Source organism: Corvus cornix, chromosome 2 (assembly GCF_000738735.6).
Source record: "Corvus cornix cornix isolate S_Up_H32 chromosome 2, ASM73873v5, whole genome shotgun sequence".
Taxonomy (NCBI): domain Eukaryota; kingdom Metazoa; phylum Chordata; class Aves; order Passeriformes; family Corvidae; genus Corvus; species Corvus cornix.
This window is the reverse complement of record NC_046333.1, coordinates 37,533,362-37,549,114: the sequence shown is the minus strand read 5'-3', so window position 1 is coordinate 37,549,114 and position 15,753 is coordinate 37,533,362. Positions and strand designations below refer to the sequence as shown.

Below are 15,753 nucleotides of genomic sequence, written 5' to 3'. Positions count from 1 at the left end.
GGGATAAAAAGAGCTTAGGGGCAGCTCTTACTCCTCCTGTACTAGGAATACCTTAAAAGAGAAAGCTGCCAAGCTTCCTGGGGAAGGTTAACAGTGAAAAGTGAACTCATCTCCCTTGATCCAAAACCTCAGAAAAAGCAGCCTTCAGAGTACACTAACTATATAAAATGCATTTTTAATCTTGTTAGTGACACTTACAAAAGAAAACAAAGCTTCTCTTGCAGGGGATGAGTCTCACTGTAGCTAGAGCAGTTCTATACAATAAACCTCTACCAGAGTGGTCATTTTGCTGGCAACAGATATTAAACCAGGAAATTACTGTTCCAATTCATGTTGCTGGAGAAGAGGGGAGAAACGCCCTAGCAGAATGGCACTGCTTCTTGGCAGCCTGTACCTTGCCAAGCACACGTATGTGCCATCCTGCCCAGCTCTGCAGTACAGGCAGCAGCCACACAGCACCTGGTTTCCAGCTGCACTCTCTGGTGCCACTGCTTGTTATAGGAGCAGTCTCGGTTTACTCATAAACCTTTCCCATCTTGACCAAACATTATTGCTCCCTTTTAGCACTATAGCAGTCATGGGGTCATCGGACAAGTCAGCTTGACTTGGTGATCTAAAAGTCCTAATCCTACAGCTGAGAGTGTGTTCCTGTTCAATTCTACAAGAGGGATGCAAACAGCCAATCCAAACTAATCTGTGCTAAACAAGCAGAGAAAAGCCATGACCATTAAGTTACTTTTCTGGAATAAGAAACTTGCCTGTTACTTCCTTTCCTCCTCTCAAAATACCACACACGCATTTTGGCTGAAACGAGCCCATCAGTTCAGGATTGTGCAGATATTCTTGCTGGAGAGTACTCTTTTCTTGTACTAGTTCCAAAAAAATAATTAGAGGGAGGATGCTACCTTGATTGAGAGTAAAGGTTTTTAGGGATGGGGACAATGAAATTGGTCTCACAGAATTTCTGCTAGTCTTTCTAAAAAAAAAAAAAAATGGATGGGATATACAGCTTTGCTCCTGTCCTTTATGAGAAGCAGATCGGGAAACTGATTATACTATGCACCTGATTCTAGAGCAGCACATTAAAGATATTTTGAAGACATTGTTTATGGAGCAGATCTCCTCTCAGGGCAGCTGCTGGGCCAGCAGGGGGAGCGCCCAGCCCACAGGTGGGGCTGCACTGCTCTGAGGATGCAGCAGCCCCTGCAAAAACCCCACCAGCAGCTCCCGTTAAGGAAACCTGCAGTTTTCCTTGGATATCAGAATCTGGCTGTGTAGTAGTTTAAGTATTTTTTCAGTTTGAAAATCACTTGTCAGCAGCACAAACCACAAATGTAAGGGTGCATACCTTCCAGAGCAGCTCACACTCCCGCTCTTCCAAGGCCTTCTTATGTCTAGTGGTCACTACTTTGACTTCAGACTGCACCACCTTCGCTTTCATCTCAACTTGCTCTGCCACAGCCTGGGCCTGTTCAATACTCAGCTAGGGAGAAAAACAGACAAACACACTTCAGGCTCGACCAAACCAATTAAAAATGCATCAGAGGACTGCTGCTTACATTTCACTACACCTTCAGGTGAAGGCATGAAGTGACAACTCTTAGTTTCTTACTAGGCCTTCACCCATTTTATACATTGCAGCCTAAAAACTGACAGGATTGTTTACATACATCCATTACATGGAGTTTACACCTTCATTGTGCCTTGCACCAACACCAGAGCACTAAATTCCCTGTGCAATTCCAGCAAGCAGCTAGTATGGTGAACAAGAGACTAGCACAGAAATTCACACTCCTGTTTTCTTACACGTAGAGAAGCCAATTTTTCTACTCCCTCAAAACGGTTCAGACTGTTGTTGTGTGATGGGTCCGCTCCTAGTAAGAAATGACAGTGTAGGGAATAGACTGCATTGTCTATGTGTCTGAGCTGCACAGAAATACCCCTAACATCGCATAAAGTTAATCAATTTTAAAAGAAAAACCAAAAAAAAAAAGGTTATCAGTAAAAAGCATTCATATAGCTATTCACACCTTGGGTAGAGACCAAATTATTTTAACCTTGCAATGCTAGTATTTTAAAAACATTCTGTAGTAGCATTCTGCAGAATGCACACAGAAGGAGCATGTCTCTTTTCCCCCCTCAAATTAAAAATGGTTTCCTCAAAAAATCCTTCCTAAACTACTCCCAAGTTTCACAAAATATTACAGAAAGGGGCATAAAAACAAAGACCAGGCAAATCTGAAGGATCACAGTTCCCAGTGGAAAAGGTTCAATAGCAATGGTTAACAATTTTTCAACACTTTTGTCATACAGTGAACCAGTAGATGAGCCTGTGAACCTCAAAGAGGTTAAAAAAAGACTAACTTATTAGTCACAAAATTCTAGAACAAAATGATGGCATGTGAAGGTATTCAGCCTAAAAAAGAGGGGTTCTTACCAATTTATACAAATACTTGAAGGGAGGGCACTGAGAGGGCAGAGCCAGAGTCGTTCCAGTGGTGCCGTGTGACAGGACCAGAGGGAATTAGCACAAACTGAAACAGTGGTTCCCTCTGAACATTAGGAAACACTTTTTTTTCTTCAGAAATGCAGGCTTATTGAAGTCAGCAAAAAAGTAATTTAAAGGCTTTATCATAGATTCAGAACCTTCTGGAAGATACCCTCAGTTTAATTCTACATATGAGGATGTACCAATCTAAGAACCACCTGATGCAACAATCTATTAACTACCCAATGTGACCCAGCATCATCTAGAAAGTCAGACAGTACTTTGTCATCTTTCACTCAATAGTTGTTAGTATTTTTGAATTCTCAGTTCAGCAGCTTCTAGTTTATGCCAACAGTTGGAATGCCAAAACATAAAACCTTAAATATAGTGTTACGTGGACATTTTCATTCCAGGTAAGTTATTTTAAGACAACTAGTCTGAATTAGACTTATTCTTTCAGGTCACATAAGAGACCCTTTTCTGAAAGAAAAATGAGACTAACTTGGCTGGGTGATTGCTCTCCGGAGACAAGCTGAAGACAACCCCGAAAAAAATCGGACAAGACAACATTTCTATCTTTGCTCCAAAGAATTCTCCTGCAAACTGTCGGGGAAAACAGGAGTGCTACTTGACAGCCAGCCTGCAGCCCAGGACTCAGTAAGAGGAACAGGTCTTTCAGCTCTTCCTCTTTCATGAGCTCCCAGAGTCACCTTCACTACAGTTTTAACAGGGAATGTCTTCAAACTCATAGACAGCCTACATATCCCAGTCCCACTGGAGGCTGACCTGACCTGCCCTCTCACAAAGTTTCTGGCAGGCGAATTTGACAAAAAATGAAAATCTCATTGCAACACTTCACGAAACAGACATGAAGTCACAATTGGCCATGGATTAAGGCTTCATAAAAGCCAGTAAGCCTCAGACCTAGCTGGAAAACGTAACAATACTGTGCCTCTATCTCTTCTTTGCCATTCAAATACAGAACCTGCCCTACTGTAGGGAAAAAGCATGCATTTCTTCCAAAACAGACCTGGATTCCCATCAAGTACAGCAGAACACCTTCCTTCTCTAGCAAAGAGAAAGAGGTATCTCCTTGAGAAGTGTTAGGGAAACTATCCACTCATATTCCAATTTTAACAATGATGTCTGTGAAAGCATAAAAGCCTTGATTCACTTATTTTTGCTTTTTGTACAGCAGTACCAATTTAGAAGCATGATCTACGTATACGCATCCCTTTTTATACCTTAGAGATAGGAGCAATCCCAACTTTCCTCATTAACCCCCACTAAAACCAGAGTCCACCTTTCAAGAACTCCATTGTAGCAGGAGAGGTAGCAATTCCCTGTGGATGCTGTGATCTTTCAGCTGTAGGAACCAGTTATGGTAGGGCAAATAACAATAGCACAAGGTTGTCTACCGACTACACATCTCATCATCTGGATTTATTTTTACTTGCCCAAGTATGAACAGCTCAGATCAGTGGGGGATGCCCAAAATGCTAAGACTCTAATATCCAGGATACTGGTGAAGTTTTGGTAAAATTCAGAGGATCCTGCACTCTGCCCAAATAAGCTAGAACAGCCTGGGAAGGCTGACAGCATCAGACATGCATAGTTATGATGGGGGGAACAGCAATAGGCAAGTTATCTACATCTGAAGCAAAAGCCAAGAGCATTAAGCACAACTTTTGGGATTCTTCTTCACATGGAAAGCCCTTGTTCACTTTGATTACTCTAAGATGTCAGAGTTCTGCCACGAAAACTCACTCCTGCTGTTCTGCAGGCATTTCCTGTGCGGAACTTAGAGAGGTCAGCTTTTTAGGAAGCATGTTAAGCAGTAGCATTTCTTGTTCTGTTCAGACACCACATAATCTTTTTAACAACAAATACTTGTAAAGAAAAACAGCTTTTATGATGCTCTCTCCTCACGGTATGTCATAATTTTTCCAGCGCTAGTCAATTAGATGGTCAACCAGTTCATACACTTGGGAGACAGAAGACAAGGCCTGTGTTTAGCCAAGAATTATGCTGGGTTACTGAATTTGAGATGGAGAGCAACTGTTTTGTTTCCTGCTGTTGGACAATGCAGTACATAATTTAGTTGCTGCTGTACCTCTCCACTTCTGGCTTCTCAGGGGTCTGAAGATGGCCAATACCACTCCCCATTCTATTAGAGATGTCACCAGTGCCTTGTGTTTGTTAAAAACAAGTAAAGGACTTTGCAGTGTATCTTTAAAACTGGTACTTTCAATTCCTCAAGAGCAAAATTGAAGTGCAACAGTCCTTGTGCAGGTGATACATTCCAGAGGGCCACCACACCAGGAAACTGCACACATAGCTTCCAGTGAGGCAGACAAACATGAAGGAAAGCAACGCAGACATCCATCACTAGCTATTGCTAGCAGCGCATTTCGGTTTTGAGTAAAAGGTGAAGGGCAAAGTCGTATTGGAAACTGGGCGTCCTTTGCAAGCTCCCTTTAGGTGGACACCTCTGTGAACTCCCTTTTATGTACATTTCACCACCTGAGGGAAAAACTAGTCATGATCTTGCTACAGTGGCTACAGCAACTGATGGTGCAAAACGAACCTATGAGGAAACGTGCAAGAGTCAGAAGTAGCAAGGTAGCAGCATTACAGAACTTGGCCATGCTTCAGGATATCTGCGCTGACTACAGAGGTGCCCAAATCAGGACTTGCCATTTTGTAGAATGGTAGCACTCAGCAATTTTTTGTATTTCCTGTCTTCTGTTGAACAGTAGGAACTAGAGCCTCAAGTCATAAAAAACTTTATATATAATTCCATGTTTACTTAACTTAAATATTCCTATGGAATATTTGATGTTCTAGACTCCCAAGTTTTCACTAGTGCTGCTTTTTTAAACGAAAAAAGTATGATCAAAAGCATACAATTCTCTGGGAGAAAGAAAAACTGCTACAAAGCTTGTGTTCTGAAGAGCAACTACAGAGGTGCTGATGCCCTCACTGCATGGTTTCTGCTGTCTGATACTCAAATTAAATCAATATGTCCACAGCTAGGTCCACACAGCACACAGATATTTGAAGATGCTAACTCAGCTCTCTGAAACAGCAGGGTCTGATAATCCAGATGCTGAGCCATGTTGTTAGATGCATGTTACACCAATTCAGTCCAGGAATTTATCCAACTGAACCAACTGCAGCCCAACACACCACAGTGGCAGCACCATGAGATGCATAAAGGCTGCTCATGGTAACTGTACTGCAACACATCAGTGCTGGCTTGCATGACCATATTTGAAAAGGTCTCTAGGATTTTTTTATTCCGTCCATCCATCCATCCAAAGATGGGAGGGAGGTATAATTTTTCAGGCATTAATTTCAATATTTAAGTTTCCCAATCTCAAGTTTTCCAAGGGTGCAAACCCTCTGGAGAGAAAATTCAAACTTAAAAGCAAATTTTGGTTCTACTGAGGAATTCTTCAGTATTTCAGGGGTGGATGGATCACAGGTATTGAATAAAGAGTATTAAACATACACTTTCCTACCTCAGTATGGAGAATTTATGCTTTAACCATTAAGGAACTTAAGACTAAGTTAACCCTACTTAGCGGGGAAAAAGCAGCTGAGATGCTTCTTCTCTGACAAACTCCTCTTTGGCTTTTACAAGCATAGTAAATACAAAAAGTCCTGAAGGAAACTTTTTGGTATGTCTCAAGTAAGCCCTCTTCCACCAAATGGAAGGTGTTCCAGCCATAAGTGGTTCGTTTTCAGTTCCTTAAGGTCACAAAAAGATACAGTGGGCTTGTTTCACTGAACTTTTCCAGTTACTTATCACTGTTTCAAAGCAGGATAAAACAACCAAGACATAACAGTTCGCTTTCTCCAGCATCAAGAACTGGATACAAACTTCCTAATGTTCTTACACTAGAAAAATGAACTGTAAGGCCCTACACAGTCACAGTGAAAGGTACTACAACTAACAACTTTAGTAGTGAATTTGCAGTAATACTGGTGCAGCCATAGTACAAATCACAGTAGCTGGACCAATTTAAAGGCTTCAGTCTAATGCGTGTAAAACACTAAAACATTCTCACTTGAAGTTCCTCACAAAGGTAATTTTAAAAGAAGCTTTGATGGAGGGAGGGCTAGAGGCCAGGTCAACTCATGCCAGATACAACTAAACAATCATTTTGGTTTGTACTGCAAGGACAGACTTTTTGCCTACAGTTCTAGGCAGAACAGTAGTTTTGGACGGTGACACGTGTCAAATGCACCTTCCCCAATAACCATCTGCTTATATGCTGCACTGAGGAACTCACTGAAATACCACACAAAACAGTAACTACAAGTACAAAGAAATTCAGCCTCTTGACATAAATCCCAGCTTTAGAAAAAGCACAGTTGACTCCATTTTGTTGACAAAGCTTCATTTCTGATTCTCAAACCTGCAAGCCTGACTTCAAAGCCATCAACAAGGCTGCCTGAGCTAACTCAATGTGACAACCCCAAAACGATCCCTTGCAGCATAGCAGTGCCATCCTTCTCAGGTATCGACCTCCCAGCAGCACAGATCCATATGGCAACCCACAGGGAAGCTCCCACTGAAGGGCAGAGGCTCAGGGCAATAGATCAGCTTCCTCCTCTGGCCAGTCGAGTTCCTTACAGTAACCCCTCACCCCTCATAAAGGTGTTAATCTATTTCATACCACTTCCCCCACAAATTTGGGAGGGAAGCTCCTAAGCCTTTCATGACAGTAGATAAGAGAGCAGCTCCCGCTGTGTTCTACACATGGCCAGTCTCACTGGTGAGGTGGGGCAGTGAGAAGCTTGCATGGTCAAACACCCCAGCAAAACCAACTACAGGCTCAGCTGAGAAAGAATTTGTTTTCCAATAAACCCACTTTTTAAGACATCTGAGATGAATAAATTAAAATGTATTTTAACATGTCCACCTGGAAACTGACCCTAAATGAACAGGAGCACTCAGTGCTTTACTGTTATGCAAGTGCATTAGATTACATGCATACATACATACATATATACAGTTACACACGTATAGATGTATTTTAAGAACGTGACATTTTGAAGAAGCCATCTATCTTTCATCATAACAGATTTACGTTCAGTTTGTGACCTAGTCCTTGGAAAAAATTCTGAAAGAAGACAGCTAAGTGTGCACTTTCATGAGGTAAAACAAGGCAGCGAGACACGCTCCCCATGTAGAAAGGCAGCAGTCTTGATTCCTCCCACACCATTTATCCAGGGTCAACTTTGGCTTTCACATCACCCTGTGAATCAATCTGAGTCTCTGAAAAGACTGGAAAAGTATCCCAGCTAGGAGTATAGCTTTCCACTGAAATAAGGAAGAGTCCTACCAGCAACCGAGTTGGATGTTTCTGCTCCATTCCCTGGCACCATCAACAGTCCTTGTAGCACTGCAGTCAACCAGCCAGGGAGCTGACCCAGCCAAAAAGTAAACCCACAGAAAGGCTACCCTTTCAGCTGGATTAGTTCACCACACAGGCACAAGTTCTCATGTTAGAGACAGGCTTAGAAATGCAGGCCAGGACCATCATAGCACAAGGAAGCAGGGAAAGCTGTCCATTGCTGCAGAAACTTCAAAAACAAAGTAAACCTCTTGCTCTTAGGCTTGCTATTTCTTGCAGAGGACTTCAACTTCCTTGAAAAGTGAGGTTTGGACTCTTCTGGAGTGACAGACTACATCAGGCTTCACTGGATCAAGAGGCTGAAATGTATCCCAACTCACAGCATTTTTTTAAAGTCTGAAAAACAATCTTTCCTCCAAAGCCACAGGAAGAGCTTAAATAAACATTTCTTCCTAAAAGCCTTCAACTTTGGTTAACCAGATACTCTCCAGCCAGTTGACGCATGGCTTGATTTCCTCTCTCCTGCAACGCCCTTCAAATTCCACCTTTTCCCATTTACTCTCAACTACCCCTCCTCATCCACCCTCAACATCTCCTGTCAGGGGAGCTATCACTTTCAGAGCCTATTAAGAAAGAGTTTCTAGTACAGCAGTAAGAATCAGTCTCACTAAGAAGTGCTACTACAAGGTATTACTTTGCAAGCCTCTTAGAGCTCCAGTCTTGTGTTCCTTATATTACAGCTTGTACTGGCATTTAATTCTATTCCCATACTCTTAAGAAAACCACTCAAGCAAATTTCTTTCAATTTAGAGACTACTTATTTTAGACTTTGTTTTAAATTCATGTTGACATGGTATCTCTTCCCTAGGATAAACATATAGCCATACTGTCCCCCAAGAACAAGGAAAGCTCTGCTCCTTGAAAACTTTTGAGTTGAGCACCTCTGTTTTTAACAGCATCACATGCTCTTCTAGTTGCTGCTGATGTTGCTCCAGGAGTAGCTGGCTTGAGCTGAACAATCTTCCCATTCCTCCACAAGTACAAACAGATTTCCAACCCCATCAGCTTTCTCACTGATCTGTTTGCTCACTACCCTTCTTCTGTGCCATGCTCCAGGTTAAAAACCCCACTAAAGTAATGAAACAACTCAGCTCTTGAAAACATGGTTCATTTTACAGATCTTTACACAAGCTGCTCAGGTAATGCTTCCAAGACAGCCTCTTAACCTGGATGGGCTGTAGCCAGACCAGGGCAAAGCTGCACAAGCTAAGTTCAGTAGAGCTGCTTGTTCGAGTTACATGAGCATAGCCTGTGCCGTGCAACTTTTACCTGCACCATCAAGTAACAATCAGCTGACCACAATGGCAGGAGCCTTCAGCTTAAAAGCCAGAAAAAAAAGAGGAGGAATGAGAAAAGTGAACACAGTGGGAACAAAATCAGGCACAAAAGCATTTATGCAATAGTAGCAGAGTGGTGCTCCATGATCTCCTGCTAGTTTCTACTCCAAAAAACAGTTCTTAGATGATTTAGCTGCACCAGTTAGATGATTAAGAGCCCTGAAGGTCAAAAGCAGTAATTTAATTACTAACAGGCAAGCCCTTGTCTAGGACAGGCTGGAGAAATTCAAAACACTGCACCAGTGATGGTCTTTAAACTAGTATAATTCCTTCCTTGTCAATTTGGGGATGTGTGAAACATTTCAGTATGGATACTGCTGAAGAGCTTTATAACCTAGTTTAAAACAAATCTTGGAAGATGCTATGTTTTCCAGGATTCTGTCTGAAGGTGGAGTTTAAAGTTAGCCATCCAGCTCCAAAAACTTGGTGTTTACTATGCTGGTGTAACAAATTAACATCAGAAGCAGAGGGGAGCTGTCAACTGTTTACTATCTATACCAATATAAACTATTATCATTCCACTGGTGCAAAGGCTTAATGAGGGACTAATTATTTGTTCTTGTCTCACAGAAGTTTAATTCCCTCATTTACTCGAAACAAGCAGCACAGGAAGGACAATGAGCTTCTAATTTTTTATTTTAATTATTTTAATTAAATTAAAATTATTTAAATTTTATTTTAATTATTGTTATTTTAATTATTGTTTGTACCCTGCATGTGCCCGGAAAGCTCACCCAATTCACAAAGTAACTTTACTCCTTATCCATGACATTCTATAAATGTTTACTCAAAAAAACCAAAAAAACTTTGTAGTTAAAGCACATAGTGTTGAGTTTTGCAATACCAAACTCAAATTTGGAACATGACACTAACAAAACCACGTGGCAGGAGGTGTGGAGTGAAGCTTCCCACTATGCTCTCCCCACCCAAAGTCTCCCTATCGACAAAACTACTGCTGATACCATAGCAAACCTACCACTAGGTATACTCAGCAAAAGTAAGCATCTACATATCACTGCAGTTTAGTTCCCTATGAAAATTCCTTCTCTAGTTTGAAGCACTGTGCTACCTTCTGTCCAGTTGTTGCCAGGTATTTCTATTTGCGCTATAAAACACAGCTGAGGTAGAACACAGGAGCAGGCAGAATGTGCATCTCTGTGTGCAGAGCAATCCTCGCATGGAGACAGCTCTAGATCCTCTGCACATGCAGGTTAAGAAATATCACACTAATCCAGCAGCTGATTAGTATTTTGTATTTGGTGGCAACCCTGGAGACAAGAAGATCCAAAGGTAGGTAGAGTGCTAGGTGCTATACAGGCAGGATGATGCCCAAAGTAAGTCTCAGTCGTAAAAACAAAACCAGGTTTGGCACTGCTATACAAGATCTGAGCTTTCTTGAAATGCTTCACACTCAAGTGCATTTGTACAAAGCTTCATATATATTGTGATTTACATCACAGGATTATGCTGCAAGAATGCAAAACTATATAGCAGCACTTTATTTTCAGCTCCACCGCCACTTCTGTCAGAGATCTGAGAAAACAGAAGGGGTGAGAAGACTGACAGCAGAAGCAGAAAGCTTTTTGCCTTGACACCTTGCCCTGTAACAGACAAGCTGGGGGGGGGGGGAGGGGGGAGAAGAAGGAGGGGGAAATAAAGTACTTAAGTTGGGAGTATCTTACTTGAATAGCCTGTCGTCCTTGCTGAGCATCTGCCAGGAGCTGAATGGTGAGAGTCCTGGAATCCTGTAGGGCGTCTTGGAGGTAGATAAAGCTGTGACCCACATGTCGTCCCATGGTACATTCCCGACATATGGGGACAGAACAGGTATCACAGTAGAAATGCAGTACCTAGAAGGAAAAACAGAGATATTTCTCACTACATAAAAGCAGAATTAAAAAGAAAACAGAGCCAGGATGTTTAAAAAAAATATATCCAAAAGCTCAACTATAGAGGAGATGGTTAGAGGCAGTAGCAATAGGCAAAGACTTCACAATAGTTTCTCCACAGAGGAAGAGCTATCCTTCCCAGTAAACTCCAAACCATGCCCTAACAGTTAGATGGAAGTGTCATTGTTTTCTTTGCAATACAATACTAGGAAGAGTGTCCACATCAGCTCCTCTTTAAGAGCGGAAGCCATCTGCCAACACTTACAGATTGGAGATGGCATCTATGGCAAGTTTCAGGTGAAGACTTTTCCTGCAAATACAAACACCACATTCTCTTAAGTGGGTCATTCAATAATCAATACACTGGAGAACTGCAACACCAGCACACCCACTCCTCACAAGGGGAAAACAAACCATGCATGCTAAAAAACATCCTCTCATTTCAAAATATGCAAATTCCTTATGTTCAGGACAGCAACAATGTTCGGCAAAACTCTCCCCTGCCACTCCCAACAACAAAGCAAAAAACCTTTGCTATGACAGTGTTTTCTATGCTAGTGATGCTTGAGCTGGAAAACAAGACTGGAACTTTATCATGCCCATCAGAGCATTTGAATGCTACAGTGACCTGTGGGTAACCACTAAATCTCCGTTCTGTTCACAAAGCACTTCCAAACCCTATATTCAAATCACAATCTTACACCAAGATGTTAGCCTAGAAAGCTGGAGCCATTCATCACCCGTAGCCGCTCCCATTCCATCCACTAGAGGGAAGTAACACACAGAAATAGCAACTTCCGTGGAAGAGTGTTTTCTTAGAGGGGAGAAGAAATCAGCTGTCTTAGTTTTTGTTTCCAAAGATGCAAATGAAGGAGCACAACAGTCCAACACAAGAAAGTTCTGTATTCAAGTCTTACTCTTAACTACATACACTACTTTTCTTAGAGTATAATAATAATAACAGAAAATCTGTATTACCATGGAAGAGTACAATGGCACGAGGTTTCATACCATGAACAACTTTTTCATCACCAGATATTTGAAGCCTACCTCACAGAAAGGAGCAAGAGTAGAACAAAGATTGGACAAGTGTTTGATATGCCTGTCTTCTCCCAGCTGTCATCCAGCCACTCCCGACTCCAGCTAACAGCTCGTGATATGGTGCATAACATCCCCCTTTCCCTTCTCCCTCAAAAGCAAGGGGAAGGACAGGACAGGTGATTCCCTTGGATTGCCTGAGCTGCATAAAGTGACATTTTAAGCTCCTTTAAGCACAACAGCTGAAGTGGTATATGGATTAATTTCTCAAAGGGGTATGTGTGTGTTCGTGTGCACATGTCAGATTTTACTAAAATCTGCCCTTTTCTTTTGAAACTAAGTTTTGCTGCAGGGAAACTGCAACAGACTTATATTTGCTTCTGTTCAAACACTAAATCCTCAAGCAGTGTCTCAGACTCCCATTTTTGTAAGTGAAAAAATGCCTTAGCTCTGAAATGCATTGTTCAAACACATCATCCTCCTCAGCTAGAGGGATCCTTGTCCTTACACTGCAGTTGTCTAAATATGTATACAATGTTCACTTGCACATACAGTTCTGTCATTTTTCTGTTGAAATTACAGGGAATGTTTATTACATGTTGCTAAATAACTCCACTTAAACAACTGAGAAGTTGAGAGAGAGAATGAAAACCAAGACAAGGTATCAAGTTAAGTCATATGAATCTGATATACTTTAAAAACATACAGCAGGGATTTGGGGCCTCAGTCAAGCAGAGCAGCTGAAAGGAAAATGGTGACCATATGAACAGAAGACCAGAAGCAAGTTAATTCTGTTACTAGTCCTCCACAACAGTCAATACCAGAAGGAAAAGCTCAGTCCACTCCTGCTACAAGGCAACAACTTCCACTGGGTAAAAGAGTCACCCAGCCTTTCAAGCCAAAGAAAAAACCAAGCTTAAACTGTTCAGTTACCTCTTGCCACCCACCAAAATGTGGCGGGAAACATCACTCCTGAATTTAGAATGAAGAGTGACGAGCCATATTCTCATTTTGGAAGATTACACAGGACACAGCGGGGGAAGGTCTTGGGTAAATACTACAGAGCCATTGATAAGGCCTTACTTGTTTCTTAGTCAAACAAACAAAAAAGGTAAAAACAACCTAGATTTAAAACTGAGAGCAAAAGAGTTAGCAGACTTGGGCAAAAAGCAGTAGATAGTGCTGTAATGATCTCCGTCATTACACTTTACCTTAAGTACACAGAGGAGACAAGCATGAACGCACAATCCCTAGTGCTCTCCGTGGGGAGGGAAGCTAGCCAGAGAACTGAAGGAGTCAGCCAGCTTCAAGATGAACTAGAAACTCCCCAGAAACTCCTTTCTGGACACAAAGACTACAGCAGAACCCCCCAAAGTTGGCAGGGCTACAAGGGCAGTTCTCCTCCTGTGGTCAGTCTCGCACACACATGTCAGCAGCACCCAGCAGGCTGTACATCAGCTCTACCCAGCAAAGGGAGCATGCTCCCAGAGAATAAAGCTGTGAAGTCCTCAGCTGCGCAGGGCACAACAGTGAGGGAGGGGGGCTGTGCCAGCTGGGCTGACGGGGCTTGGGCACAGCATCCAACCCGCCCGTGCTTGCAGCCACAGCCAGGAGTTTATTGTTAAGCTCAAGCCTGCTCACATCCCAGTCCCTAGGTCATGGCCACAAAGGTCACGTACTGCTAGATTAAGTTTCTATGCCTGTTTCTAAATAGAGTGGGGTCAGGGGGAGCCAGATCTCCCCTTTCCCCCCCATCCCTCAAACAAGCAACTCCCTGGAAAAAAAACTCATACTGAGGATAGGTGTAGGACAATGCACAGTTGTGTTCTCCTTTCAGAACTGATACACACAGCGCACCTAAAGCGCCGGCAGAGCCCCTCTTCCAGTTTCAGCAATGGGAGACGGCCACCCCACATTTCAGTTCACTGTTATTGTAGCATTGTAATGCTCCTTTCTTTGCTCATTATAGGACAAATAATAAGACTGGTCTGGAATAGGCAGGAGTAGTAGGAGAGAAGGGAAGAGTAACACTAAGTCTTCCTTAGTGGACACACCAGCTTACACTCAGGTAAAAAAAAAAAAATTCCACACCACCACCAAAAAACCCCAAAACCCCCACCAAAACAAAAAACCAAAGCAGTACCTATAGGAAATTTTTAGGACTTTTCCCCCCTCTGAAGAGGCAGAGCATGATCCATCAAGCTGTAAATTAACTATTGTCCTGTTAATTTCACTATTTACCCAAAGATAGGAAAAACTGGTTTATAAGCAAACACCTTCAAACATTGCTGGTTTTTCCAAACCACACTAATGTTCTGATGGGCAGCAAGGAAAGCAGTATGAAAGCAGAGATTTTTCATTTCAAAGAAATTTATAATCTGTGTAAATTGCATTTAATTAATTGTTTCTTTCTGCAGTAATTAACAAGTAATTAAGTACAAACAACACTTTTAAGACAAAAACTGGTGCCCTACAACACCCTATCCAGTTAGGGGAAAAAGACTAATAAGCAAGTTTAGGAGCTTTTATTTCTTTTTTAAAACTGTTCCACTGCATTAATTAGTATTTTAGAATTTCCACCAGAATTAAATGAAGAGAGAAATCAGAAGGAAGAGGGGACTAGTTTTATAGATAGTTAAAAGTGATTTATTTTAAAATAAATCAGCTATGGGTTGATTATTTCCCAAACAGGAAATATTTCCTGAATTGGTGGCATACAATTTTAGACACAAAACAATAAAGGGAGCCTACTTCAATTTAAACAGAATCAGTGAACCATGTTACAGGGCTATTCATCTTTTACAGCCACAGCAGCCCAAGAAATACAACAGCAAGGCCATAAATGTGATTGCTTCAGGAAAGGCTGTACAGTGCACCGTAAAAACATTTTACAACAGCAGGAATTCCTGGGTGTCGCTCTCCCCATTTTTTGGTCCATCTGCTTTCAAAGGGGGCAGGGGGATGGGCGGAGATGTTGTTAAACGTCCCCCGGGACTGCACAGCAATCAATCATCATCTGATGAATGGCCACTAAAGTTAAACCCTGACCCCACTCCACAATTCCCACACCAGCCCTTCTCTCCTTACTGCTGACCAGCTTCCAGCGTGTCCCATCCCACCCCCCCCCCCACCTTCCAGCAGCCCTCACCAAAATTTCCCAAATACCAAGCCCAGACAAAAGCAATGGAATGTAGTAGGCACCATGACAGAGGAGAATTCAGCAGAAACAGCATCTGAGGAGGCTTATCCTTACACTGTGTTTAAATAAATGTTCTCTCTGCAATACTCACAGTGCCGTCTCCTCCCAGCTTGCAAACACTTCGTTTCTCTCATTTTCAGAGCACATGTGCATGCAAATGGACAATAAAGCATGGGGAATCTAATCACGTTCAAAATTTGTTTTCTGCCATGACATTTCAGTATCTTGCAAGGATTTTATTTAAGCCTACAGTGTTAAGAATTTGTACAAGGCAGCAGCACACAAGGCCACCTTATTCTTAAAATGCAAGTCTGATGCTCTAAAAATCTACCCTTTTACCTTAACCAACAATAAAAAACGTCTACAGACAAAACAG

The 15,753-nt window shown here is 42.0% G+C and overlaps 1 protein-coding gene across 1 annotated transcript in view; it reads right to left on the bottom strand.

The window, feature by feature from the left end:
• Window positions 1-15,753, bottom strand: part of TRIM71 (tripartite motif containing 71) — a 56,635-nt gene that overhangs the window by 4,028 nt on the left and 36,854 nt on the right. Inside the window, 2 exon segments of the mRNA XM_039550170.1 lie at window positions 1,349-1,483; window positions 10,934-11,101. Coding sequence (XP_039406104.1) covers window positions 1,349-1,483; window positions 10,934-11,101 — 303 coding nt within the window.